General features: G+C 51.0%; 1 protein-coding gene across 2 annotated transcripts in view; it reads left to right on the top strand.

The window, feature by feature from the left end:
• The first annotated feature begins 1636 nt into the window (after positions 1 to 1636).
• Vil1 (villin 1) overlaps positions 1637 to 24308 on the top strand; it is a 30321-nt gene continuing 7649 nt past the window's right edge. The window contains exons 1-18 of one of the 2 annotated variants that reach the window (XM_040753331.1): positions 1637 to 1775; positions 8137 to 8222; positions 8884 to 8958; positions 10355 to 10551; positions 11562 to 11670; positions 11790 to 11900; positions 12898 to 13100; positions 13207 to 13285; positions 13415 to 13513; positions 14313 to 14466; positions 15075 to 15175; positions 15278 to 15415; positions 17231 to 17389; positions 18240 to 18419; positions 18949 to 19094; positions 20044 to 20188; positions 20616 to 20804; positions 23054 to 23122. In XM_040753331.1, the coding sequence (XP_040609265.1) occupies positions 8148 to 8222; positions 8884 to 8958; positions 10355 to 10551; positions 11562 to 11670; positions 11790 to 11900; positions 12898 to 13100; positions 13207 to 13285; positions 13415 to 13513; positions 14313 to 14466; positions 15075 to 15175; positions 15278 to 15415; positions 17231 to 17389; positions 18240 to 18419; positions 18949 to 19094; positions 20044 to 20188; positions 20616 to 20804; positions 23054 to 23122 (2229 nt within the window). In that variant the 5' untranslated portion in view covers positions 1637 to 1775; positions 8137 to 8147. Of the gene's footprint in view, positions 1776 to 8119; positions 8223 to 8883; positions 8959 to 10354; positions 10552 to 11561; positions 11671 to 11789; positions 11901 to 12897; positions 13101 to 13206; positions 13286 to 13414; positions 13514 to 14312; positions 14467 to 15074; positions 15176 to 15277; positions 15416 to 17230; positions 17390 to 18239; positions 18420 to 18948; positions 19095 to 20043; positions 20189 to 20615; positions 20805 to 23053; positions 23123 to 24308 lie in introns of those variants that run through there. The other variant, XM_040753330.1, reaches the window with a different exon arrangement.

Below are 24308 nucleotides of genomic sequence, written 5' to 3'. Positions count from 1 at the left end.
TGGATGTAGTCTAATGGCAAATATTTAGAATGAGAATATCTGGATGGAGTTTGGAGACCCAATCCTGAGCTATTTGTTAACATGAACTCCGCTGTCATTAGGATTTGCTGTGAGAAGACGGAAGATGAAGATGTAAACTAATGCATGTGGCCCAGTAAGATGGCTCAGCGGGTACAGACGGGCATTGCACAAGCCTGAAGATTTGGTACCTGGCCCTGGAACCCACAGTGGAAGGAGGGAACCCACGCCTGAAAGTTGTCCTCTGACCTCCACATGCAATAATAATAATTATGATGATGATAGTAGTAATTAATTCATTGTTTTAAAAGGTATATGTGGGACTGGAGAGATGGCTCAGCAGCCAAAGGCACATGTTGCTCTTCCAGGAGACCTAGGTTCTGTTCCCAGCACCCATGGGGTGGCTAACAGGCTTTCCTGATGTCAGTCCCAGAGGACTCCACACACTTTTGGACTCCACAGGCACCGAACACACAGTACACAGACATACATTCAGCCAAAACATCCATACACACAAAAATAAAAGTAAACATAAAAGGTGTATATGTTGGCAAAAAAAAGTATACATACACACGCTGATAGAAGATATATGTTTACAGTAGATATTCACAACACACACACTGGAAAAGGATCTGAGACACTTCAAAATAGACTATGAGCACCTGGCTCATGGGTAATATCTAGCTTGGAGTTTTTTCCTTCCGTTTTGCTTATAGCTGAGTGGACACACACTCCTTTTCATTCACAAAAAAGGGTGCTACGTTATTTCAAAACAAAAGAGCACCTGCAGTGTGTTTACTTTCTTCACTGACTGTGCATCCCCCCCCCCACCACATTCAATTGAGTCTCTAGAGCTCTAGGGAAGGTTAAGGGGCAGGATCCCCTCGGCCACCCTCTCCAGCTTGCCCTCCTAAAGGACCAAGATTCTAAGGTGACAGAAGTTCCACAGGCCGCAGGGAATCACTGACTGCCGTTTCTGCTTTATACTTAAAGCCGGTCACCAAGTGAGACCTACAGCAGAGGGCAGCGACACAGATCCCCAGGTTCAGCGCCGGAGGTAGAGGCCCTTGACTCCTGGGAGAAGGTGGTAGAGCAGGGTTCAAAGGCACTGGTTTATGGCAGCTCATAAAACCTCCAGATGGAGCCTGTGGCTCTGAAAGGGGGAGGACTGGAAGCTATCTGTGCCCACTGAGCGAGGGTCATGCTGAATAGAAGAGGCCTGTAGGGGTGCCAGGGGCCCTACCTGTCCCAAGAGTACCCCAAGTGTGAACCCTGGCCTGTGTATCTAAATTCCAAAAGCAAGACTCCAGGAGTCCGTCCCCCTCCCCCGCCGCCGCCCTCCCCCCTCCTCCCTTGCCATCCCTTTAGGGCAGGACAGTGGTCAGTTGAGTTCCCCTCTTGGTGGGAAGGGAGAATTGTTCAGGCACCTGTGGCCTGCCCTGGTGGGGGTTGTCCACCTGCAGGGAGAGCCCAGGTCCTGAACGGAAGTGCACCCCATCCCCGGAGCTCTGGGGCCATGGGCGGGGCACACACCAGCTCTAGCTGTCAGGCTGTTGCTGAGCTCTAGGTTCCCAGGGACCTGGGCACCTACTACCCCACCCCCTCACCTATTCTCTCTCTCTCTCTAGGGCCCTATCTTCCCTTATATGGTGAGGGAAGTTCCTAGGAGGGGGGGGGAGGACAAAGGTCGCTCTCCTGCAGCCAGCTTGCCACAACTTCCTAAGATCTCCCAGGTGGTGGCTGCCTCTTCCAGACAGGTAAGGCAATTGGGTGGGGACACATGGGGATCGCGGGTGGCTGGAGGGGACAGGGTCCTTGCTTCTCTTTGGAAGCCTGGGCTGTCTGTAGCACGTTGGTGCAGGTTTGGGGATGAGGTAAGGCATTCTCTGAGGTTCTGGAAGAAGTTAGAAGGCAGCATGCTTTCCTGGGCCTTCAAGGAGTTCCCAGGCCCACTGCCCTGTAAGTCACCCTCACTTCTCGGCTGGTGCCATCCACGCAGAGTGCCTGGGGCTGAGATTTATAGAATGGAAATCAAGACAGTCCTGAGAAAACTGGGATTATTGGTCTCCTTGACTACATTCATTCTCTCTCACTGCTCATTTCTTTGTCCATTTCTTCCTTGTCTGAAACAGTTTTTTTCTTTGTGTCACCATTCCCGGGATACTCTTGGGACCTCAGGTCCTTGGCTTATGAATCCTGGGGTATAAATTGTAGATACCAGGAATCCAGTGATTGAAGCCAGAGGAAGGGGACAGGCAGGAGTTGGAGACTACAGGGCCTTAGGCACCGTCATGCCTGGATTTCACCCCTGCCCTAGAAGTGGCCCCAGTCACCATTTTCTATTTTACCAGAGCTGGGCATGAAAGCCTAGCCTGTCCAGAATTTTGGGACTCACTCTGTCCAAGGTCATCTGTTCAGGAATCCTCCTGTCATTTGGAGGTTGGGAGTTTCTGCTTCTGGTGGGCTCTCAGGCCCTGGTTAGCAGGAGGGTATCCTTTGTATAAGGAAGAGTGACCTAACCCTCTATGTTACTACACTCCTGTCTGCCTAAGAGCTGCATTACTGGAAACTAAGACTCATAGTGGTACCCTAGGGTTCCCTAAAGTTGTACCCCAAGAACAATAGGATAATAGCTAAGGAAGATGGGTGGCTAGAGACATTAAGACCCTAAATCTCTCCTAAAGCCCAACCAAGTATTGTAAGTGTAAGTTTCTGTCCCTCCAGCAGCTCCCAAATAAACACACTGAAGCTTATATTAATTAAAAATCAGTCGATAGCTCAGGCTTATTACTAACTAGCTCTTACAACTTAAATTAACCCATTTCTGTTCATCTATGTGTTGACACAGGAGTTCATTCTTTCAGCTGTATGTGTGTGAGTTGTGTACCTTCTATGGGCAATGAGCTGGCCGCTACAAGCATGTGCGAGTCATGTGTGTAATCTGAGCACTTGGGAGGCTGAAGCAGGAGGATTGCTATGTGTTTGAGGCCAGCCTGGCTATAGAGTTAGATTTTTGTCTCAAAAAACAAAATAAGAAACCACTACCATCAAAAAATATCCCATCTGAGCAGGTTGTGGCACCTGGGACTTTAGACTTATAAACAGGTCTTTTTGTCACTATGTGGTAAGGGCTGAGAAAGGTCTCAGCCTGGAACATAGTGGAACCCTGAGAAAAGGACTCCTTGCCACCCTAAGAAATCTGGGAAGGCTTCCTTTAGGAATGTGTCCTGACTGAGTCCAGGAGAGTATGACAGAGGTGGAAAAGTATAGATAGGTACAACCTGGGGACCAGGGTAGCAGCCAGGCGATTATTCTAAAAGGCAGAGTGCCGGAAGAGAATGTGGGTGGACAGACCGTTGGGACAGAAGGGACAGAGGGGAAGGTATCTGAAATTCTACACAAATCCTACACAGACTTTTGGTTTTCCTTTTGGTTTCCTGGATGACAAATGTCCTTCCAGGGCTAGGGCTATAGAAGGGTGGGGACCAATGGCAAGCCAGAGAGTTCAAGCTGAGGAACATATCTACCTCAGGTTCCTTGCTGGCAGGTCAAAGGATGAGGGCCCTCGGTCCTCCCTGAAGTTTAGGGGAGACGAGAGAGCTGAGGGGTTCGTCTGGGGTCAGGGAGAGGTGTTTGCTCTGACCAACACGGGTAGGTGTAGAAGTAGCTGGAGGTTGCCGGGCGATGGTGGCGCCTGCTTTTAATCCCAGTACTTGGGAGAAAGAGGCAGGCGGATCTCTGTGAGTTTGAAGCCAGCCTGGTCTACAGAGGGAGTTCCAGGACAGCCTCCAAAGCCCTGTCTTGAAAAAAAAAGAAAGAAAGAAAAAAGAAGCAGCTGGAGGTGCCCATGGATTGGACTGACTACCTCAGAGGCAGCCATCCCCACTTGGCCCTAAGGAGGTTGTCCTCCCTCTCTGCCTATGCTGTTGATGCAGGGGAGTAGGCAGAAATCCTTCAGGGAGAGGCAGAAATCCTTTATCCCCTTCCTGGTGACAGCAAACACCCCTGTGTCTAACTGCTGCCAATTTTCTGCAGGACAGTCCATCTGGAAGACTTCTGCTCCTAGCTCACCCATGACCCACCATTCCTTACTTAGAGAGTGCAGAAGAGTGTCTTACAGAAAGGGTCATTGTAAGAAAGATGGCAGGAATAAAACAGAAAATACTGTTCTTTGTACTCAAATTGGTCTTGCTGAACCAACAGGATAGTGTGTGTGTGTGTGTGTGTGTGTGTGTGTGTTTGTCCTTCCTGTTAAGGAATATGTGATTTTGGAGGCCATCCCAACAGGGATATCAAGTGAAGTCAGGCCCATGGGGCTTCTGCAAACACAGCAAGTTGCCCCAGATGGATAGTGGTCTGGATAACCAAGGGGCGGGCTGACCAGAGTGGGCAGAATATCATAAGATAAGCCACCATGCAGGGCTCAGAAGAGGGAGTCCACAGAGGTAAAGGCCAAGTCGTTTATTATCCAAGATGTGACTCAAAGTCAAAGTGCAGGGAGAGATTAGCTGGAGAGACGGAGCTGTCAATGACCTTGCACTTGTTAGTCACCAGGCCAAGGAACAGGCATAAAGGGTGACTGGCTCCTACTCAGCTTGGGGCAGTCACAAGGAGAATGGGTGGCCCTCATCCTGGTAGAGAGGGCTGAGAGACAGCATGAGAATAACCAGGCACAAGTGGTTCTCACTGTGCCTCACGACAGGAATCCTGGCCAGTTTTCAAAGGACTCAGGTTTCATCTCTGGCAGAAACAAAGTATCCAAGCCCTGAGCCCAATTCTGGCCTAATTAAATCAGAACACCCTAGGGATGCAGGCTCAGAGCTTAGGAGCATCAGTATTTTTAAAAAGGTCCCAGGTGACTCTGATCAGCAGCTGGAACAAACAGTTATAGATCCAAACAGAAAGAGGCAATACTAGGGACAGCTTGGGAAAGGGAGGCTTCTTCGAGCCCAGTGGGTGGAGGGTGGTTAACCGTGGTGGCAGGTTGTCTCTGTCTGTCAACCATCCACCCACCCACCCACCCACCCACCTATCCATCCACTCATCCATCCATCTAACCATCCACCCACCCATCCATCCATCCACCCATCCACCTATCCACCCATCCATCCATCCACCCATCTACCCATCCATCCATCCATCCATCCATCCATCCACCCACCCACCCACCCATCCATCCATCCATCCATCTACCCATCCATCCACCCACCCATCCATCCATCCATCCATCCACCCATCCATCCATCCATCCAGCCATCCACCCACCCATCCACCCATCCATCCATCTACCCATCCATCCACCCACCCATCCACCCATCCATCCATCTACCCATCCATCCACCCATCCATCCATCCATCCAAACCATCCCTTTCTCCTTACTCTTCCCCTGATTTCCTTCACTCATTCATTTATGCATCCAACAAATAACTGGTATTGTACTAAATGCTGGAGATTTAATTAATTTTTAAAAATTACATTGACTGACTCTGTATATATGTAGGCATGTGCATGCCACAACACACTTGTGACAGTCAGAGAATAAAATTTCGGGTGTTTTTTCTCTTATTCCATTTGGGCCATTTTGCTAACACCTAATTACTGTTGGGAAGCATCTTATGAAGCCCAAGATGGCCTCAAGTTTGCTAAGTAGCCAAGGATGACCTTTAGCTCCTGCTCTTCCTGTCTCCACCTGAGGGTTAGGATTATAGGTGTTGGGCATCACACCCAGTTTAATGCTGGGATTTAGTACTGAGCAGACAGAAATTGTCCCTGCCCTTACAGAACAGCTGGGCAACAGCTGGGTGTGGTGGTGCACGCCTTTAATCCCGAGCACTTGGGAGGGAGATCTCTGAGTTCGAGGCCAGCCTGGTCTACAGAGTGAGTTCCAGGACATCCAGGGCTACACAGAGAAACCCTGTCCCCCAAATCAAAACAAAATTATTCTGGGGGCTGGAGAGATGATTCAGTGCTTAAGAGCACTGGCTGCTTCTCTAGAGGATCTGGGTTCGATTCCCAGTGCCACATGGCAGCTCACAGTTGTCTGTAACTGCAGTTCCAGGGGATCTGCATATGCCTGCAAGCAAAACACTCACACACATAAAATAAATAAATCTTAAAATATTCTAGGCGGTAATCACAGAGATTGGAGGATGTTGGTGGGGCCTGGTGAGGGACAAGCATGCTCTCTTGTAATATTATGGCAAATTACTCAAAAGATGGAGATCCATTCATACATCTATAGAAAACCCCAGGCTGGCTTGACCCTAAATTATCCTATCTCTGTTTCCGCCCTTCTCCCCAGTGCTGGGGTTACAGGTCTTCATCACCACACCAGGTCATTTTATTCTATTTATTTATTTAGGAGCTGGGGGTGGGACTCTAGGCCTTGTGCATGCTGAACAAGCTCTCTGCCACAGGGCTACAGTCCCAGTCCCCATCTCATGCGGGCGGTTATGTGACACTTAACACATTCACAACCCAGGCAGCTCCCTCTGCTCTCCAGTTCCAGCACTTTCTTGTCATTCTAGTGGGAAACTCGTTGCCCACTAGTACCCTGTTCCCCCTCCCCCTAACCTGGAAACCACAGTCTCTGCCCCTACAGATTTGCCTGTCTGACAAGGTCATGTAAATGGGATGACTTAATATGCATTCTTCTATGACTGGCTCCTTTCTCTTGGCACAGTTTGTGTGGGGACATGTGTCACTACTGTACTCCATTTTATGGTGTAATCGTGTTTCTTTGTTTGGATACACTACTTCCTGTTTTGTTTACTGATAGACATCTGTGGTCCCACCCACTACTATCACCACTACTCCTCCCTGCCCCCCTCACCACTACCCCCCTTTTTTGAGACAGAGTCTTCTATGTAGTCATGGCTGTCCTGAGCTCACGATGTAGATCAGGCTATGTTGGCACTTTTGACACTCTTGTGAATAGAGCCACTACGAACTTCAAAGACATTTTTTTTCTTTTCTTTTTCCTGTGTGTGTGCGTGGGGTGGGGGGTGCTCACACATGAGTATCTGTGTGTGGAGGCCAGAGAACAAACTCAGGTGTCATTCCTCAGGGTGTGTGTGTGTGTGTGTGCGCGCGCGCGCGCGCGCGCGTGCGCGCTCGCGTGTGCGTGCACACCACAGTGCACATGTGTAGGTCAGAGGACAATTTGTTGACGTTTTCTCCTTACACCATGTGGGTTCCAGGGATAACATTCATTTGTTCAGACTCATGAACAAATGACTTTACCCACTGAGCCATCTCGCTGTTCCCTGCTGTCATGCTCCCCTGCCCCCTTTTTCCCACACAGGGTTACCCAGTAGCCTAAAGTTTACCAAGTCAGTTAGGCCATTGACCAAGACAGGGATATGCTGGTGTCCACCTCCGCAGTGCTAAGACCACAAGCACACACCACCATGTTTTAACATGGATCCTGGGGTACAGCAAACACTTTCCCAACTGGGAAGATCTCCCTGGGCCTTTTTGTGTTTTTTTGTTTGTTTGTTTGTGTGATTTTCTTTGCATAAAACAGGCCTTAGTGTTGCATATCTGCAATCTGAAATACCGAGTCCAGGGCCAGCCTGGGCTATATGAGACCTTGTCTCAAAAAGCCTTCAGAGCAGGGAGATTGAAGCTAAAGAAGAGGCTTAAACTAGGTGTGGTAGCACACAGGACAGCCTGGACCATGTTTCAAAAGCATGGCAAGAGGGTATCTTTTTTTTTTTCTTCAGTGTTCCATCTGTATGCATCTCTGCAGGCCAGAAGAAGGCACCAGATCTCATTATAGATGGTTGTGAGCCATCATGTGGTTGCTGGGAATTGAACTCAGGACCTCTGGAAGACTATCTAGTGTTCTTAAGCGCTGAGCCATCTCTTCAGCCCAGGAGGGGTGCCTTTTAAGTGCTTGACTATGTAACGGGTACTAAGGGAGTCAATGTAGGCATTTGAACGAGAGAGGTTACCATCAAAGCTGGGTGGGAAGGCTGGAGACCAGACTCCAGTGGTTAAGGACCCCTCTCCCCACTAGGGAGCCAGCGTCCCTTCCTCCTTCCTCGAGGCCTCAAGTCTGAGACTGAGGCACTCTTAGCTCAATGGCCATGGCTTTCACATGGCTTCTCCTCTAGGCTCATCCACCATGACCAACTTGACCGCCCAAGTCAAAGGCTCTCTAAACATCACCACTCCAGGACTACAGATATGGAGAATCGAGGTGAGTCCTGTCTGGAGGGGGGTTCTGGGATTCAGGAGGGTGGGAATGCCTGGCATTGCCCAGTCTCCTCCAACTATGTTCTGCACACTTCAGGAAGATGCTGGTACCACCTGAAGCCAGTTTCACCCCCTGCTCCCCTCCCCCTTTCTCCATTTCTCCCTCATCTCTCTTCCACTCTGTCCTTCTCTGCTCGGTTTCCTCTCTAACTCCCACCATCCCCCCACCCCACTGTCCCTTTCCCCCACCTTTCATTCCTGGACTCTGATCTTTTTGATTTGGGGTATTTTGTGCTGCTGGGGTTAGAACTAAGGGCCACACCTGGTAAGGACTCTATCGCTAAGCAACACCCAAGCCTTGCTAGACCCTGCATCCTCAATACCCATCCTCCTACACATCCCCTGTCAGCTTCCCTACTTGGTGGTTCAGGTAGCTCCTGTGACATCTTCCTGACCTGGATCAGTTCACTCCTCCCTAGGTAATCTGATAATGTCCTGTTCCTGGAAGACCACTGTATTGATCCCAAACTTAGTGCAGTCACATGATCAGCACAACACACAGCAGCCTAGAATGGCCAGACCTAGACAGGCCTGTAGCTTCAGTCTCCTAGCTAGGCAAGACTACACGTTTGCCACCATGCCGACTGTGACTTTTCTCTCCTCAGGCTATGCAGATGGTGCCTGTTCCTTCCAACACCTTTGGAAGCTTCTTCGATGGTGACTGCTATATAGTCCTGGCTGTAAGTAGGTCGGGCCAGGAGGGGACTGAACAGACAGAAAAGCCTGCTGGGTATTAGCTCTTGAGCCATGAACTCATTCAGTCTTAGGGGACCTTCTGAGTTGGTTCACCTTTTATTATTATTTTATTTTTGGTGTGTGTGTGTGTGTGTGTATGCCCGCGCATGTGCCCGTGCGTGTGCCCACGAGTGTGCACGTGTTTATGCACGTCATGGAGAAGGTGTGGAGTTCAGAGGACAACTTGGGGGAGTCAGTTCTCTGCTTCTACCACGTAGGTTCCAGGGACTGAACTGGAGTCATCAGTCACAGTGGCAGGCACTCTTACCTGCTGAGCCACTTTGATGGCCCTGGTCCACCTCTCTAAAACCCACAGTCATCTTCATATCCCTTCCTGATGTTTCCACACCCTGGCACCACCAACACTACTAAGGACATTTATGCTTTTTTTTTTTTTTTGGTTTTTCGAGACAGGCTTTCTTTTAATTATTATTTTTTATTTTTACGAGACAGGGTTTCTCTGTATTGTTTTGGAGGCTGTCGGTCCAGCCCGGCCTCAAACTCACAGAGATCCGCCTGCCTCTGCCTCCCGAGTGCTGGGATTAAAGGCGTGCGCCACCACCGCCCGGCTAGACAGGCTTTCTCTGTATTGTTTTGGAGGCTGTCCTGGAACTCACAGAGATCACTTGTCTCTGCCTCCTGAGTGCTGGGATTAAAGGTGTGCACCACCAGCGCCCAGCTGTGCTTTTCTTCTATTGATTTGCTTCTGATCTTCAAAGTTTTTCAAAACTATGCTTACTTATTCATTCCTTTGTGAATCTGCATGCATGTGTATACACACACGGGGGCACACAAGCCAACGTGCACGTGCTGTCACAGGATAGTTTGTAGGACTCAGTTCTCTTTTCCTGTCATCTGGGTTCCATTGACTTCTCTTGCCTGCTTGCTCCTAAAGTTTGAAGCTATATGTTTAACAATTAACCACATTCTTACTGTAAGTGAAAAGCTGGGCTGTGTGTCACAGATTGAAAACGGCTGTGATGTATCTACACAACCATTATGTATGAAGCAGGCATTTGTGTCCACATGATATCTGTGGATCCAACTAACTATGGCTCAAAAACATTTGGAAAAAAAATTCATCTGGGGGCCTGGAGAGATGGCTGCTCAGTTAAGGATGCACACTGCTCTTGTAGAGCACCTGAGTAGGTGGGCTCACAACTCTAAAAATTCTAATGGGATCCGTGGTGAAAGTTATATGGATTTTTTTCTTGTTACTATTTAATAAACAGTACAGTATGGTAACTATTCTGGCAACACCATCCTGGTATTAGGTATTACAAATGAGAGAGGGGACCATGGGAACCCAGGTCTCACTATACAGGTGGCCTCCTCCCCCAGATCCACAAGACCAGCAGCACCCTGACCTATGATATCCACTACTGGATCGGCCAGAATTCATCCCAGGATGAGCAGGGGGCAGCGGCCATCTACACAACACAGATGGATGACTACCTGAAGGGTCGGGCTGTCCAGCACCGCGAGGTCCAAGGCAACGAGAGTGAGACTTTCCGAGGCCACTTCAAGCAAGGCCTTGTGTAAGGAGGGGTGCAACGGGGCCGGGGAAGCTCCAAGTCTGGTCATCGGAGGTGGGGGTTGGGACATGGGGGCTGCGCTGAAGAGTCAGGGACACTAAGGCCTACAGTATGGGGCTGGACAGTGGGAGGTGACCAGGAAGAAAGCTCTGGGGATTGTGGGAAGCTCATATGGCTTTTGCTCATTTTTCTCTACCTTTCCACCCTTATTTCTGCTTTTGCCCTGACCTGGACCCCGTCTCTCTGAGTCTACTTTCCCCTGACTTACCCCTTGAGCTCTTCTAAAATCCTGTGAATTCTGTGCTTTAGTTCCTGCCCAGTGCTTGAGGCTCCCCGGGCTGTCATACCTAGCCCCGCCCCTCAAGCTGTCACCCAAGCCCCGCCCCTCAGGCTATCACACCGAGCCCCGCCCCTCAGGCTAGCTCCCTCTACTCTAATCAGGCCTTTCCCTAACAACCCATGCCTTCAACCTTTTCTAGAAAAGTCTTAAATTCTGTCTGGCTGGATTTTCTCATGGGAACACCGGCTTCTCCAGAGCTGAGTTGCCTTTTTGTTGTAGAAGACCGAAGCTCTCCAATCAGCCCTAGTCCCTACCTCCCCTTTTTATCTTGCTCTTTTCTGCCGGTAACACAGCCCGACATTATTCTGTAGACATTTGAGTGGCATCTCTCTCCCTTCCTCCACTTCAGTGCCCTGTGCCTGGGGTCCTGACCTTATTCCCATTTTCTCCTCTCCAGGTTACTATGATTATCTTTGCAAACCTTGTGCAGGGCAGGGAGCTAGGGCAAGGGGCCAGGAGACCTACATTACAGCATCAGGTGCAACAGCATGCCACAGGCCAACCAAGGGCTCGGAGGACACTGATGCCGAGTGTGACTTTGATGTTCGAACCTTCAGTATTTCCTTTGCCTTAGCCTGTCCCAGTCGGGGCCTCTGAGGGCCCCAGGTAGCTCAGGACCTTGGCATAACTCCTGATCCCAATGCCTTTGAGTCAGTTGTCCTTTCTTTCCCAGGATCAAGAAAGGGGGAGTGGCTTCTGGCATGAAGCATGTGGAAACGAACTCCTGTGACGTCCAGCGCCTGTTGCACGTCAAGGGCAAGAGGAATGTGATGGCTGGAGAGGTGGGCAGGCCCACCCAGGACACTGGCTGCGAACTGGGCAGGGCTGAGAGAAGTGAGGGTGGCTAGAGAGGTTGCTGATGAGGCTCTCAGTGGGCTCTGGACCTCCCTGTGCCCTCTAGGTGGAGATGTCCTGGAAGAGTTTCAACAGAGGAGATGTCTTCCTGCTGGACCTTGGCAAGCTTATCATCCAGTGGAATGGGCCAGAGAGTAACCGCATGGAGAGACTTCAGGTAACCCTGACAGGGCACCTCATCTCTGTAACTCATCATGCCCCACCTGCTTCAGCAACCTCGGCGCCACCTGATCAGTCAAATCTGCTCCATGCCCCCAACCACCTCCACTCCCCAGGGTTCTCCCCAGTACTTCTGGGTATGAGTGAAAGTAGACCAGAGTGGCCAGCAGGTTGGGGAAAAGGGCTAGGTCATTCACCTGGTGCACCCAGCTAATGAAGTGTATCTGATTTCTGAGTAGAAATGGGCTGGGCAGAGGACCAGGTGGAATCTGGGCTTCGTTTTCTTTGGGATGAGGACCCGAAGCCTTATACTTGAGAACAGTAGGGACAGTGGAGGGCCCGTTCCTGAGATGGGGGGAGATCTCAGGGAGAAATGGGGCACTGCTTGCTATCTGAAGAGGTAACGGAGAGCTAGGCTGGAGACAGAAACACAGGTCTGACTATCCACAAGGGTTGAGGGACTCCAAAGTGCCCATGGAGGGAGGCAATTTGGGCTGAAAAGGAGTGAGATACAGTGTGCGTGTACATGAAAGCTGGTACCCATGGGACTATGTGTGCATACGCATGCTTGTGTGAGCTTTCACGGAACCGAGCCATGTGTGTGAATGTGTTTGTGTATAGGTATGTACACGTGGAGTTGTGTGCGTACCGTGAGCGTGCATTTGGGCAGACTGAGTATAGTGCTAACATCTTTGAGGGTCAGCTTTTGTTCAAAACCATGAAGGGAACCACAGATTCCCAACAATGTCAAAACTAAGACCATCCCAAAGCAGCCTTACTGCCCCCCATTCCCACCCTTTGCCCACCTACCTATGAGGAAATCTACTTTCCCATGAGCTCCTACTGTTTCCTCACACACCTGAAAAGCCTTGTCTCCACCCATCCCTTGTAGATGTGCAGGGTGCGGTGGGGTTTGCCTAGCAGAATTCAGGGTGGTGAGCGCTACTCCACCATCTGCTGCCAACCTTCATGGGTCATCTGTGACTTCCCTCTAGGGCATGACCTTGGCCAAAGAGATCCGAGACCAGGAACGGGGCGGGCGCACCTACGTGGGCGTGGTAGATGGGGAGAACGAAGGGGACTCGCCACAGCTGATGGCAATCATGAACCACGTGCTGGGCAAGCGCAAGGAGCTCAAGGCAGCGATTTCGGACTCAGCGGTTGAGCCAGCGGTTAAGGCTGCACTCAAGCTGTACCAGTGAGTTCTGGACTGGGGCGCCTTCCTGGGTGCTGGTGCCTTGCTGCGCCGCAGTAGGGTGTTCTGGTTGCGGCACCTCCTATCCATGGCTTGCTTTGTCCTGCAGTGTGTCTGACTCAGAAGGAAAACTAGTGGTTCGGGAAGTGGCCACACGGCCGCTCACACAGGACCTGCTCAGCCACGAGGTGAGAGGGCTGGAGGACCCAAGCGAGGGAGAAAGCGGTAAAGCAGATGTAGGGGAGGACTGGGCTGTGCCAGTCTCCCCCGCTTACCGATACCACAGGCTCATTTCGTTTTCTCTCTACTGACTTTAGGACTGTTACATCCTGGACCAGGGGGGCATGAAGATCTTCGTGTGGAAGGGGAAAAAAGCTAACGAGCAGGAGAGGAAGGGAGCCATGAACCAGGCCCTGGTAAGGAAAGGGTCCAGCCCAGTGGTTCTCAACCTTCCAACACTGTGACCCTTTAACACAGTTCCTCATGTTGGGGTGACCCCCAAGCATAACATTATTTTATCGCTACATTATAACTGTAGTTTTGCTACTGTTACTAATCACAGAATATCTGATACGTGACCCCAAAGAGGTCGAGACCCACAGGTTGAGAATTTCTGGTCTAGCAGCAGTAGTAGAAGAATAGGATTCAGAACAGGCAATACAGCACCAGGCAGAGTCCAAGGAAGATTCTGGAAGGGCTAAGTGCAAATGGATCCTGTTGTGGGGGCTGAGGACCATAGGTCACCAGCTTCCTGGTTCTCAGCATATGAGTGAGCTGACCACCAGTCAGTCCTGGGCCTACCCAGGATTTTGGGTGTCTCTTCCCCATACAAGAGCTTGGCTTAGAAAAGGGAATGGCTGGTCTTCCTTCAAAAGGATTGAGTGGGCTTGGAGCTAGGGCCTAGTCAGGGTTTGTGTCTGCAGTCAGTGCTGGATTAGAATTGAGGAGGTATAGTTAAATTAGGGGTCAGATCTGTTGGGATCAGAGTTAGGTCAATATTAGATTCAGAGTTGATGTTAGAGTGTTAGGTTTGAGACACTATCAGGTCTGGCCTTGATTGGAGGAGGTTAGTAGAGTTAAGTTTGGGGTCAGCATTGGAGTTGGGGCTGGGCATGTTCAGGGTTGGGACCCGGTGGATCTGGCTTTGGCTTGCATGGGGGTGTGGAGACAACAGACAGGAGTCGATAGCCTCTAGTGGCCCTCTTATTTTCCCAGAACTTCATCAAAGCCAAGCAGTACCCACCGAGCACCCAGGTTGAGGTGCAGAACGATGGGGCCGAGTCAGCCATCTTCCAGCAGCTCTTCCAGAAGTGGACAGTGCCCAATCAGACCTCAGGCCTGGGCAAGACCCATACAGTGGGCTCCGTGGGTAAGAACCCACGCCCCCTGCTCTCCTTTCCTGATGCCCCTCTCCTACCATCTTTCCATGGCTCTCAACTCCCTGGTGGGAGAGCCCAGGGGAGAAAAGAAATCAAGAGGTATACAAAAAAGGGAATTCAAACGACTTGTCTTTCATGTGGAATGGGGTTGAGCCTCCTGGGGAACCAAACAGCCTCTCACCAGACTATTTGCTGAGTGAGGGCAGAGTGTGTACCAGACACTGGAGGAGAGGTTCAAATGAGAGGACAGCATGTAGCCTCCATCACTGTGGGCTTCCTGCCAAGCTGGGAGGCTAGGCAGCGCTTGAAGTCTGAATGCTATAGGGAGTCGGATTAAATGGAGCTCTCTGCTCTTGACCCCCTTGACCGTCCTCAGCAGCTTCCCTGGCAGCCACAGACGAGGTCAGTGCTGTAAGGGCATGGCTGTCACTTAGCTTGGCTGCTTTCCATCTGTGTGACCTTGGATAGACAGTTGACTCTGTCTGGCTTTAGTTTCTCCATCGGCCGTGTGGGTCTACAGATACCATCCAGCACTCTGAGCTGTGGAGAGGATGCAGGCCTCCTCAGCTAGTGACAGTTGGTGTCCTTGTCTCTCCAGCCAGGGTGGAACAGGTCAAGTTTGATGCTATGTCCATGCATGTACAGCCTCAAGTGGCTGCCCAGCAGAAGATGGTGGATGATGGGAGTGGGGAAGTACAGGTGAGTGAGGGAAAGAAAACGACAGGTGGGTGGAAGGGGTAGTGGAATCCCGTCGGGACCTCACGCAGTCGGGACCTCACGCAGGACTGATTCTTGTCCCAGGTGTGGCGCATAGAGAACTTAGAGCTGGTGCCTGTGGATTCCAAGTGGCTGGGCCATTTCTATGGTGGAGATTGCTACCTGCTGCTCTACACCTACCTCATAGGCGAGAAGGAACACTACTTGTTGTATATCTGGCAGGTGAGGCCCCGCCCACCCCACCTGCAGCACAGCTGCTCGGCCCCCATCCCACCTGCAGCACAGCTGCTCGGTCCCCACCCCACCTGCAGCACAGCTGCTTGGGCCCCCACCCCACCTGCAGCACAGCTGCTCGGCCCCCATCCCACCTGCGGCACAGCTGCTCGGCCCCCATCCCACCTGCGGCACAGCTGCTTGACTCCCCATCCCACCTGGAGCACAGCTGCTCAGTCCCCATCCCACCTGGAGCACAGCTGCTCAGCCCCAATCCCACCTGGAGCACAGCTGCTCAGCCCCCATCCCACCTGCGGCACAGCTGCTCGGTCCCCACCCCACCTGCGGCACAGCTGCTTGGCCCCCATCCCACCTGGAGCACAGCTGCTCGGTCCCCACCCCACCTGCGGCACAGCAGGTGTGTCAGATGCCTGAGTGCAGGGAGTGAGTTGTGTGATATTTTTCTGAGGAAGGAGCAGGAAAAACAGAGAGTTTGGGGTCAGGCATGGGTTTGAGGCCAGCCAGTGCTGGGCTGGAAAAGGATTAGAGTTGGGCTTAGGGTCAGAAAGAATCACAGTCTATTGGGGTTAGGCTTTGGTTGTGTTCAGTGTAGGCTTGATAGGGAGGTTATGGGTCCAGCCAGGCCAGATTTGGGGATGACTGGGAATGCATCTTAGTTGGTGGAGAGCTTCTCTAACATATACAAAGCCCTAGGTTCAGAACTCAGCCTTGCATCTAACCTGGTATGGTGGCAAATACCTGTAATCCCAGCACTCAGGAGATGGAAAAAGGAGCATCAGTAGTTTAAGGCCATCCTAGTCTATATAGCACATTCTAGGCCAGCCTGGGATACATAAGACCCAGCCTAAAAAAAAAAAAAAAAGGTCAGGCAGTGTTGGTGCACATCTTTAATCTCAGCACTTGAGAGGCAGAGGTAGGCAGAACTCTAAATTTGAGGCCAACTTGGTCTATAAAACATGTTCCAGGACATCCAGGACTGTTACACAGAGAAACTCCGTATTTTTGGGGGGGGGGGTCTTTTGAGACAGGATTTCTCTGTATTGTTTTGGAGGCTGTCCTGGAACTCGCTCTGTAGACCACGCTGGCCTCAAACTCACAGAGATCTGCCTGCCTCTGCCTCCCGAGTGCTGGGATTAAAGGTGTGCTCCACCAACGCTGGGCAAAATCCTGTATTGAAAAACAAAACAAAAATAAAGATGGGTGAGGCCCAGTGCAATGGCACATGCTTTTAGTCCAAGCACTCATGAGGCAGAGGCAGGTAGATCTCTGAATTCCATGCTATACTGTTCTGTGTATCAAGGGCCAGGCCATCTAACAATGCACAGTAAGACTGTCTCAAAAGAAAAAAATGGGTAGCCAGAGAGATGGCTCAGTGGGTAAAGGTGCCTGCTGGCCATTCTGATGCTGTGAGCTCCATCCCTGGAACCCACATAGTGGGAGGAGAGCGTGGCTCCTGCAAAGTCTTTGGCTTCCAGACTTGTACCACGGCATGCTCGTCCCCCCCCCCGCTCTGTCTCTGTCTCTGTCTCTCTCTCCCCCGCCTATGGCTTAGTTCTTGCTGTCCTGGAACTTACAATATAGATCATGCTGGTCTTGAACTCACAGAGAGATCTGCCTGCCTTTGCCTCCTGAGTACTGGAATTAAAGGTGTGTGCCACCATGCCTAGCCCATACATACATGTAAACACACACATGTACATACTCCTAAACAGTGTAATAAAATACTTAAAATTAGGTTGGAATACAGTGGAGGCAGAGGATAGGGTCAAGCTCAGGACCCCGTCTCTCCTCCTTTATTTCCAGGGCAGCCAGGCCAGCCAGGATGAAATTGCAGCCTCAGCCTATCAAGCTGTTATCCTGGACCAGAAGTACAACGACGAACCAGTGCAGATCCGGGTCACAATGGGCAAGGAGCCGGCTCATCTCATGTCTATCTTCAAGGGGCGCATGGTGGTTTATCAGGTGCAGCTGCTGACTGAGTGGGGCATCCAGGAGCTGGGGTTGTATGGTGGGCATGAGGCTGGGCAAAGCTTGCTCCTCGTAGAAGGCCCTTGTCATGTATAAACTTGGTGATAGAAACCAGCATGTTTGTTTTAGAGCCATAGAGAAGGAACCCTCATTGTGTCCAAATGTTATTTACCCTTCTCAATCTCTGATGCATGAAAAAGGAGGTTTTCTTTGGGGGGGTACTATATTTGCTGTACCTGCCCAACAAAATGATCTAGGCATCGTGCAGCTGTTTAAGCAATAATCTGTTCATGGTGAACCTTCTAAGCACATAGTCTTTTGCAACTCGGCAAGTGAAGCGAGACATGACGGAACACTTGTTGGGAGGGCACAGTTCACGTGACTCTGGAAGCAGTGAACTCCCAGCTCAAAACACTGTGTAGTTAAATGCCAGAGATGGGATCTGACTTCAGGGGGAGGCAGAAATGCAGGAAGTGGGGAGCAGGCAGAGAATTCATGGTGGGAAGGAATTCAGAGGACCTCCAGACATTTGGGGAAAACTAGAAGGCCCATGGAGGTAGAATGAGGGATTACTACGCAGGGGCACAGGAGGGCCTGTGGCCTCGGCCCTGAGAGAAAGAGAACACAATATAGTTTGCATCTTGGAGCTTCATGGCCCTTTAAGGGCCAGCAGAGGACCCCGGGTTTGACACAAAAGCCGTGGAGTGCCACCGAGACTTCTGAGCAGCACAGTGCCAAGACCAAAGCTTTTTGGAGCAGGCTCCTCCCCCTTCTCTCTCTCTGGGTGCGCTCTGTGTCATCATGTCACCTTGACATGCATCCTGCCTTCCCCTTACGCCTGCAGGGAGGTTCTTCCAGAGAGAACAACTTGGAGCCCGTGCCCTCGACAAGGCTGTTCCAGGTCCGGGGAACCAGTGCCAATAACACCAAGGCTTTTGAGGTTACAGCCCGGGCCACCTCCCTCAACTCCAATGATGTCTTCATACTCAAGACTCCATCCTGCTGCTACCTGTGGTGTGGGAAGGTGTGTGAGGGGCTACAGACCTTCCTACTCACGTCATCATGACACCATGACATGAAGCGGGTCCTAGGAACCTCTCAGTCACAGAACAGATCAGGGCAAAGCTGGGAGACCTACGGATGATCGGGTCCCACTCAGGAGTCTACTGTGGTAACCCAAGAGTCTTCCTTGTATAGCTCTGGCCTTTTCTGTGTCTCTTTGATTTTTTTTTTTTTTTTGGTCAGGATCAGCCTTTCTTGTTCCTTTCATATGAGGCATCCATCTGTTAGTACTCGCTGGTCTCAGTTCTCTGACTGACTTGTCTCTTGTGCTGTCTGTCTTGTTCTGAGTGGGGTGCATCCCCCATATTCCCTGCTGTTCTTCAGACTTTAACAGGATGGGGAGTGAGAACTGTCCCTCATGGGTGTGCTTGGCATCCTGACCCAGAAGGACTGTCTCAGACAGGAGTTCCAGCAGAGCACACCAGGAGGGTGAGGAAGAGGGAGGCACCAAGGTTGGTCTCCCTTACAACAATGACCTCTCTCTTCCCTAGGGATGCAGTGGGGATGAACGGGAGATGGCCAAGATGGTTGCTGACACTATCTCTCGGACGGAGAAACAAGTAGTGGTGGAGGGGCAGGAGCCAGCCAACTTCTGGATGGCCCTGGGCGGGAAGGCGCCCTACTCCAGCTCCAAGAGGTGACAGTCCGGCAGTTTCTCCCACCTCCACAGCCCCCAGGAGGTTCAAACAGGAGCTCTGTGACAGGGTCCCTGGGTTGAATAAGGGACAGCATATACCGTTGGAGCATCTGGGTGTGAGAAACATCCATGCTGCTCACTGTGCAATGCTTATAGGGCTGGGCATGAGCGTTTCTCTGAAAAGGGGTCTTCAAGAAAGCAGATCCGGGCTGGAGAGATAGCTCAGAGGTTAAGAGCACTGCCTGCTCTTGCAGAGGTCCCAACAAGCACACAGTGGCTCACAACCATCTATAATGAGATCTGGTGCCCTCTTCTGGCCTGCAGGCACATGTGCAGGCAGAACACTCGATACATAACAAACAAACAAACAAATAAATAAATCTTAGGAAGAAAGGAAGAGAGAAAAGAGAGGGAGAGAGACAGAGAGACAGAGAGAGAGAGAGAGAGAGAGAGAGAGAGAGAGAGAGAGAGAGAGAGAGAGAGAGAGAGAGAGAGAGAGAGAGAGAAAGAGAAGAGAGCTATCTGCTTGGACTTCAGGAAGAAAGTGCTGGAATCCTGGCCCTGACCCTAGAGACTGACACAGGCCCCAAAATGCTGTGGGACAGCAGTACAAGCCCTCTTCTGAATGCTCCTTTCTAAGGAACATCCATGTTCTACAACCCTCCAGTTCAAAGGCAAAAGGCCTGTACTGCAGTTGCACTGAGTACAGAGAGACAGCGGGAGGATAGCAGGAAGAACTTTCTCCAGGACTAGGGATGAGCTCCTGGAAGGCATGTCCAGAAAAGCAGTGGGGATTTGTCTCTTGAAGCATTGTTGAAACAAGAGGGGACCCTTTTGCCAGCCATCAGACAGGACATTTGTGAGAAGACGGGCTTTCCATGTCAGAGTCCTTCAACTCTCCAGTCCTTGTGTTTCTCACGTCTCATGTCTGCTTCTGCTCACCCTACAGGCTTCAGGAGGAAAACCAAGTCATCACCCCTCGGCTTTTTGAATGCTCCAACCAGACCGGGCGCTTTATGGCCACAGAGATCTTCGACTTCAGTCAGGATGACCTGGAGGAGGATGATGTGTTCCTGTTGGATGTCTGGGACCAGGTAGGATGAGAGGTCTCCCCACGTTGGTTCCTAGCACCAAGAGGCCCCAGTGGCTTTAGAGTAGGAACATCAAGGTCTGCGAGCCTCTATTCTTCCTTCTTCTGAAGAGGGAGAAAGAGAGGGGCATGTCCTGGTCACCCCACGACTTCTTTATTTCCCAGGGAAGGAAGCAGGAAAGTTGTCAGGCATCTTGGGCTCCCGGGAAACAGAGTGCCACATAGTCATGGACTATCTCAGGAGCGGCATCTAGCCAACCTCATTTCCCAGCTGTAAAGTCGAGGCCCAAACAGACCTCGCTTAAGGTCATTAGCTGAATAATGACAGGTCTTCCTAGCTGGAATGAGCCAAGGCAGGGTCTGTGGGCATGGGGAATGCCCGTGCTGCTCACCATGCAGGAAGGACCGAGGGATCTCGGGGCTCTCCACAGATCTTCTTCTGGATTGGGAAACATGCCAAAGAGGAAGAGAAGAAGGCTGCTGCCGTCACTGTACAGGAGTACATCCAGACCCACCCCGGAAACCGAGACCCTGAGACCCCTATCATTGTGGTGAAGCAGGGACATGAGCCCCCCACCTTCACAGGCTGGTTCCTGGCTTGGGATCCCTTCAAGTGGACTGTGAGTATCCCAGACAGTTCTCATGGCTCAGCATACCCTCCCTCCAGGTGACTTCGTGGCACATACTGGTCACAAGCCTGTGATCCCAACGTTTGGGAGGCAAAGGCTGGAGGACCAGAAGTTTAAGACCATCCTTGGCTGCATGGCAAGTTGGGGGACAGCCTGAGCTAACTGAGACCCTGTCTTAACAACCTACCAGCAAAATACCTAAGGCTTGTAGGCACAGTGGACAAGGCATGGCTGTGTTTCTAGCACTTGAAAACGGAAGTAGGAGGATTTCAAGTTCAAAACCAGTCTGAATGACATAGCAAAGAACAAAAACAAAACAAAAAAGTCGTGGGTGTAGCTTAGTGGCAGAGGCCTTACCTCACATGCACAAAGCCCTGGCAGCATGCATATGTGGCATGTGTGTGTGTGTGTGTGTGTGTGTGCGCGCGCGCGCGCGTGTGTGTGTGTGTGCGTGTGTGTGTGTGTGTGTGTGTGTGTGTGTGTGTAGTTATAATGTCCTGCTTTTGTGTTATACAAAGCTGTGGGAAATTGATCAGTTCTTCATGGGGTGCAGCTGTGCCCAGCACCTGCAGTGTCCATATGTGAGAGCACATATAAGGACAGTTCATAGGGCTAACCCAGAGAGTCCTTGACGCCAGCAGACGGCATGCCTGCTGCTCTAAAGGACAATCTCCGTGACTCTAAATGCTTTTTTTTTTTTTTTGATTTTTCGAGACAGGGTTTCTCTGTATTGTTTTGGAGGCTGTCCTGGACCTCACTCTGTAGACCAGGCTGGTCTCGAACTCACAGTGATCCGCCTGCCTCTGCCTCCCGAGTGCTGGGATTAAAGGCGTGCGCCACCAACGCCCAGCTCTAAATGCTTTTTTATTTTTTAAATCTAGGGTTTCTTAAAATCATTTATTTTATGTGCATTGGTGTTTTGACTGCATACATGTCTATATGAGAGAGTTGTGTCCCCTGGAACTGGAGTTAGAGACAGTTGTGAGCTGCCATGTAGGTGCTGGGAATTGAACCCAGGTCCTCTGGAAGAGGTGTTCTTAACCACTGAGCCATCTCTCTACCCCCCCCCCACCGCCTCAGTATAGCAGGTCACACATGTGCTCTTGTTGGGGAACGGTGCATCAGGCCTCCAGAGGCACCTGCTCTCCAGCCCCCACCCCAAGGCTTATGGCTCTGGATGTTTTAAATTCCCAGAAACAGTGAATTTAGGGGCAGGGAACTGAATTTCCTCAAATCTGCTGCACCTTCCCCCTGCTTCTTTTTCTTTCTTTTCTCTTAACTCTTGTTGATTGATAGGCTGTTTCATCTTCAGGATTGATTAAACATTTCCCCCCACCCCATGTGTGTGTGATGTGTGTGCCTGTACATATAAGCCCGTGTGTGTGTGTGTGTGTGTGTGTGTGTGTACGCGCACGTGTATGCACGCATGCCAAGGCTGAGGTTCATATGTCTTCCTTGATCATTGTCTACTTTGTCTACTGAGGTAAGGTTTCCTTCTGAACCCAGAGCTCAGGTTCATTTAGTGTAGCTAGCCAGCTAGCCCCTGGGGTTACATACAGGCAAGCTGTTAGCACCTGCCTAGCTGTTCTATGTGAGAGCTGGGGATCCAAACCCCATCCACTGAGCCATCTCCCAGCCTCAGATTAAGAAAACTTTAAAGCAGCAATGTGGTTTCCTGGCCTTGCAGTCTTCCAGTCCCCCAGCCCAACTGTCCAGATGGGCCGTCTCTCGCCTCGCCTGTGCGTCTCTAGACCTCATTCATTCATTCAGCAAACATAATTCACTTAGGGAGCTCTGATGTGTCACTCTGGGTCCTAGGCCCTAGGTCTCGTATATGGAGGAGGCTCCTAAAACTCTTCCCCCCCTGTCCTCTGCTGGGGCTCCTTAAGTGCCCCAGGCCCCCTGAGTTTCCCAGAGCCCATGCTGAGTAGGCAGGATGTCAGTAATGCCTGTGGCGATTTGCACAGGCCTCAAGGGACCAAGGAGGCACACAGTCATCTCCATTCCCTTGTCCAGCTGAGCAAGGACGACTTCACCACCTCGCCCTGCCCTTTTCTGACGCTAGCCCCTTTGGCCTTGTCCTCTCCATCGTCATCCGCTTACTTGCTCACTCTGAGCCCCCTCTCCCCGCCCTTTCCCAACCTAGTCCCGGATCAGCCTTCTTTCCACCCTTAAACTAAACAGCCATTTAATTCCGCTGCTGAGACGGGGGTCTGATCTGTTGTTTACTTTATTTGCAGAATGCCAAATCCTATGATGACCTGAAGGCAGAGCTTGGAAACTCTGGGGACTGGGGCCAGCTCGCTGATGTGAGTATGGGAGCGGCACAGCCAGCTGCGAATGGTCTGGAGGTGGTCATCCCTGTGGGAGCTGAGAATGTAGAGAGAGACATCACCTCTTTGATCCCACCACCATCACCTCTTTCTTCCTGTGGAAGCCTTTGCTGTGTAACGCCCATGTCTCTCCATTTCCTACTGAAATGGCCTCCTTTTTTTTTAACAACCCATGAGACAGCATATTAAAATGCAGATTTTTTTTTCCTGGCATAGTGATGTACGACTATAGTTGCAGGAGGCTGAGGCAGGAAGACTATGTAGAAAATACCCAGAGTCAAAAAAAAAAAAAAACACCCAGAAACAAAACTAGCAAATTTCTAGGCTTCATTCCAAAATATTTTGGGGTGGCTCCCAGGAGCATGCAAGCTTTTGCTTGTTCACGTGTATGTGAAGTGTGTATATGGGCACGTATGCATGTGTGTTCACGTGTGTGGAGGTCAGAGGCTGATGTGAGGGTCTTCCCTGATGTCTCTCCACTTCATTTACTGAGTCAGGGTCTCTTGCAAACCCAGAGCTCTCCAGTTCAGCTGGTCTAGTAGCTGGCCTGCCTCTGGGATCCCTTGTCTGCTTCTGGAGTGTGGCGTTACAGGTGGACCGCCAGCCACTCTGCCTGGTTCTTATGCGGGTGCAGGAACCCACACCCCAGGGCTTCTGAGTGCACAGCAAGTGCTCCATCCATCAAGCCATCTCCTCAGCCCAAGCTTCTGCACGCTTTCAATGAAAGGCCTAGAGGTTTGGTGTACTTAAGCCATGGCTTGCCTGCCCTTGGGGAGAGGTGACCTCTGTAGGCACCATTACCCTTGGGAGCACAAGCAGAATCCTTGTGACTCTTTCTGTCACTTATCAGAGGGTGTAGACTTGGGATATGAGTCTGTGAGCTCAAGCCTTCCTCTGAGAAGGTCACAGGCCCACAGAAGAAACAAAGAAGGGCTAGCTCCTTCACACATCAGAACCTGAGAGCAACTTCTGCAACCACATGAGAATAATTAGCGAGGACACTCCTGCCGTCTCCAGTCACAGGTTGAGAACACTACGGCCCTTCTGCCCTTCCTTAGCCCCTTCTGGCAGACAGCGCAATGTTTAGAAGAAAAGCTAGGTCAAGGCTGAGTGAAGTTACAGATGACAGCTTTACAACAGATATGAGAGAAAGGGTCATAAA

The sequence above is a fragment of the Mesocricetus auratus genome, unplaced genomic scaffold, assembly GCF_017639785.1.
Source record: "Mesocricetus auratus isolate SY011 unplaced genomic scaffold, BCM_Maur_2.0 Super-Scaffold_100010, whole genome shotgun sequence".
Lineage (NCBI taxonomy): Eukaryota > Metazoa > Chordata > Mammalia > Rodentia > Cricetidae > Mesocricetus > Mesocricetus auratus.
The sequence above is the reverse complement of the archived record's forward strand: the minus strand, read 5'-3'. Positions and strand labels throughout refer to the sequence as shown.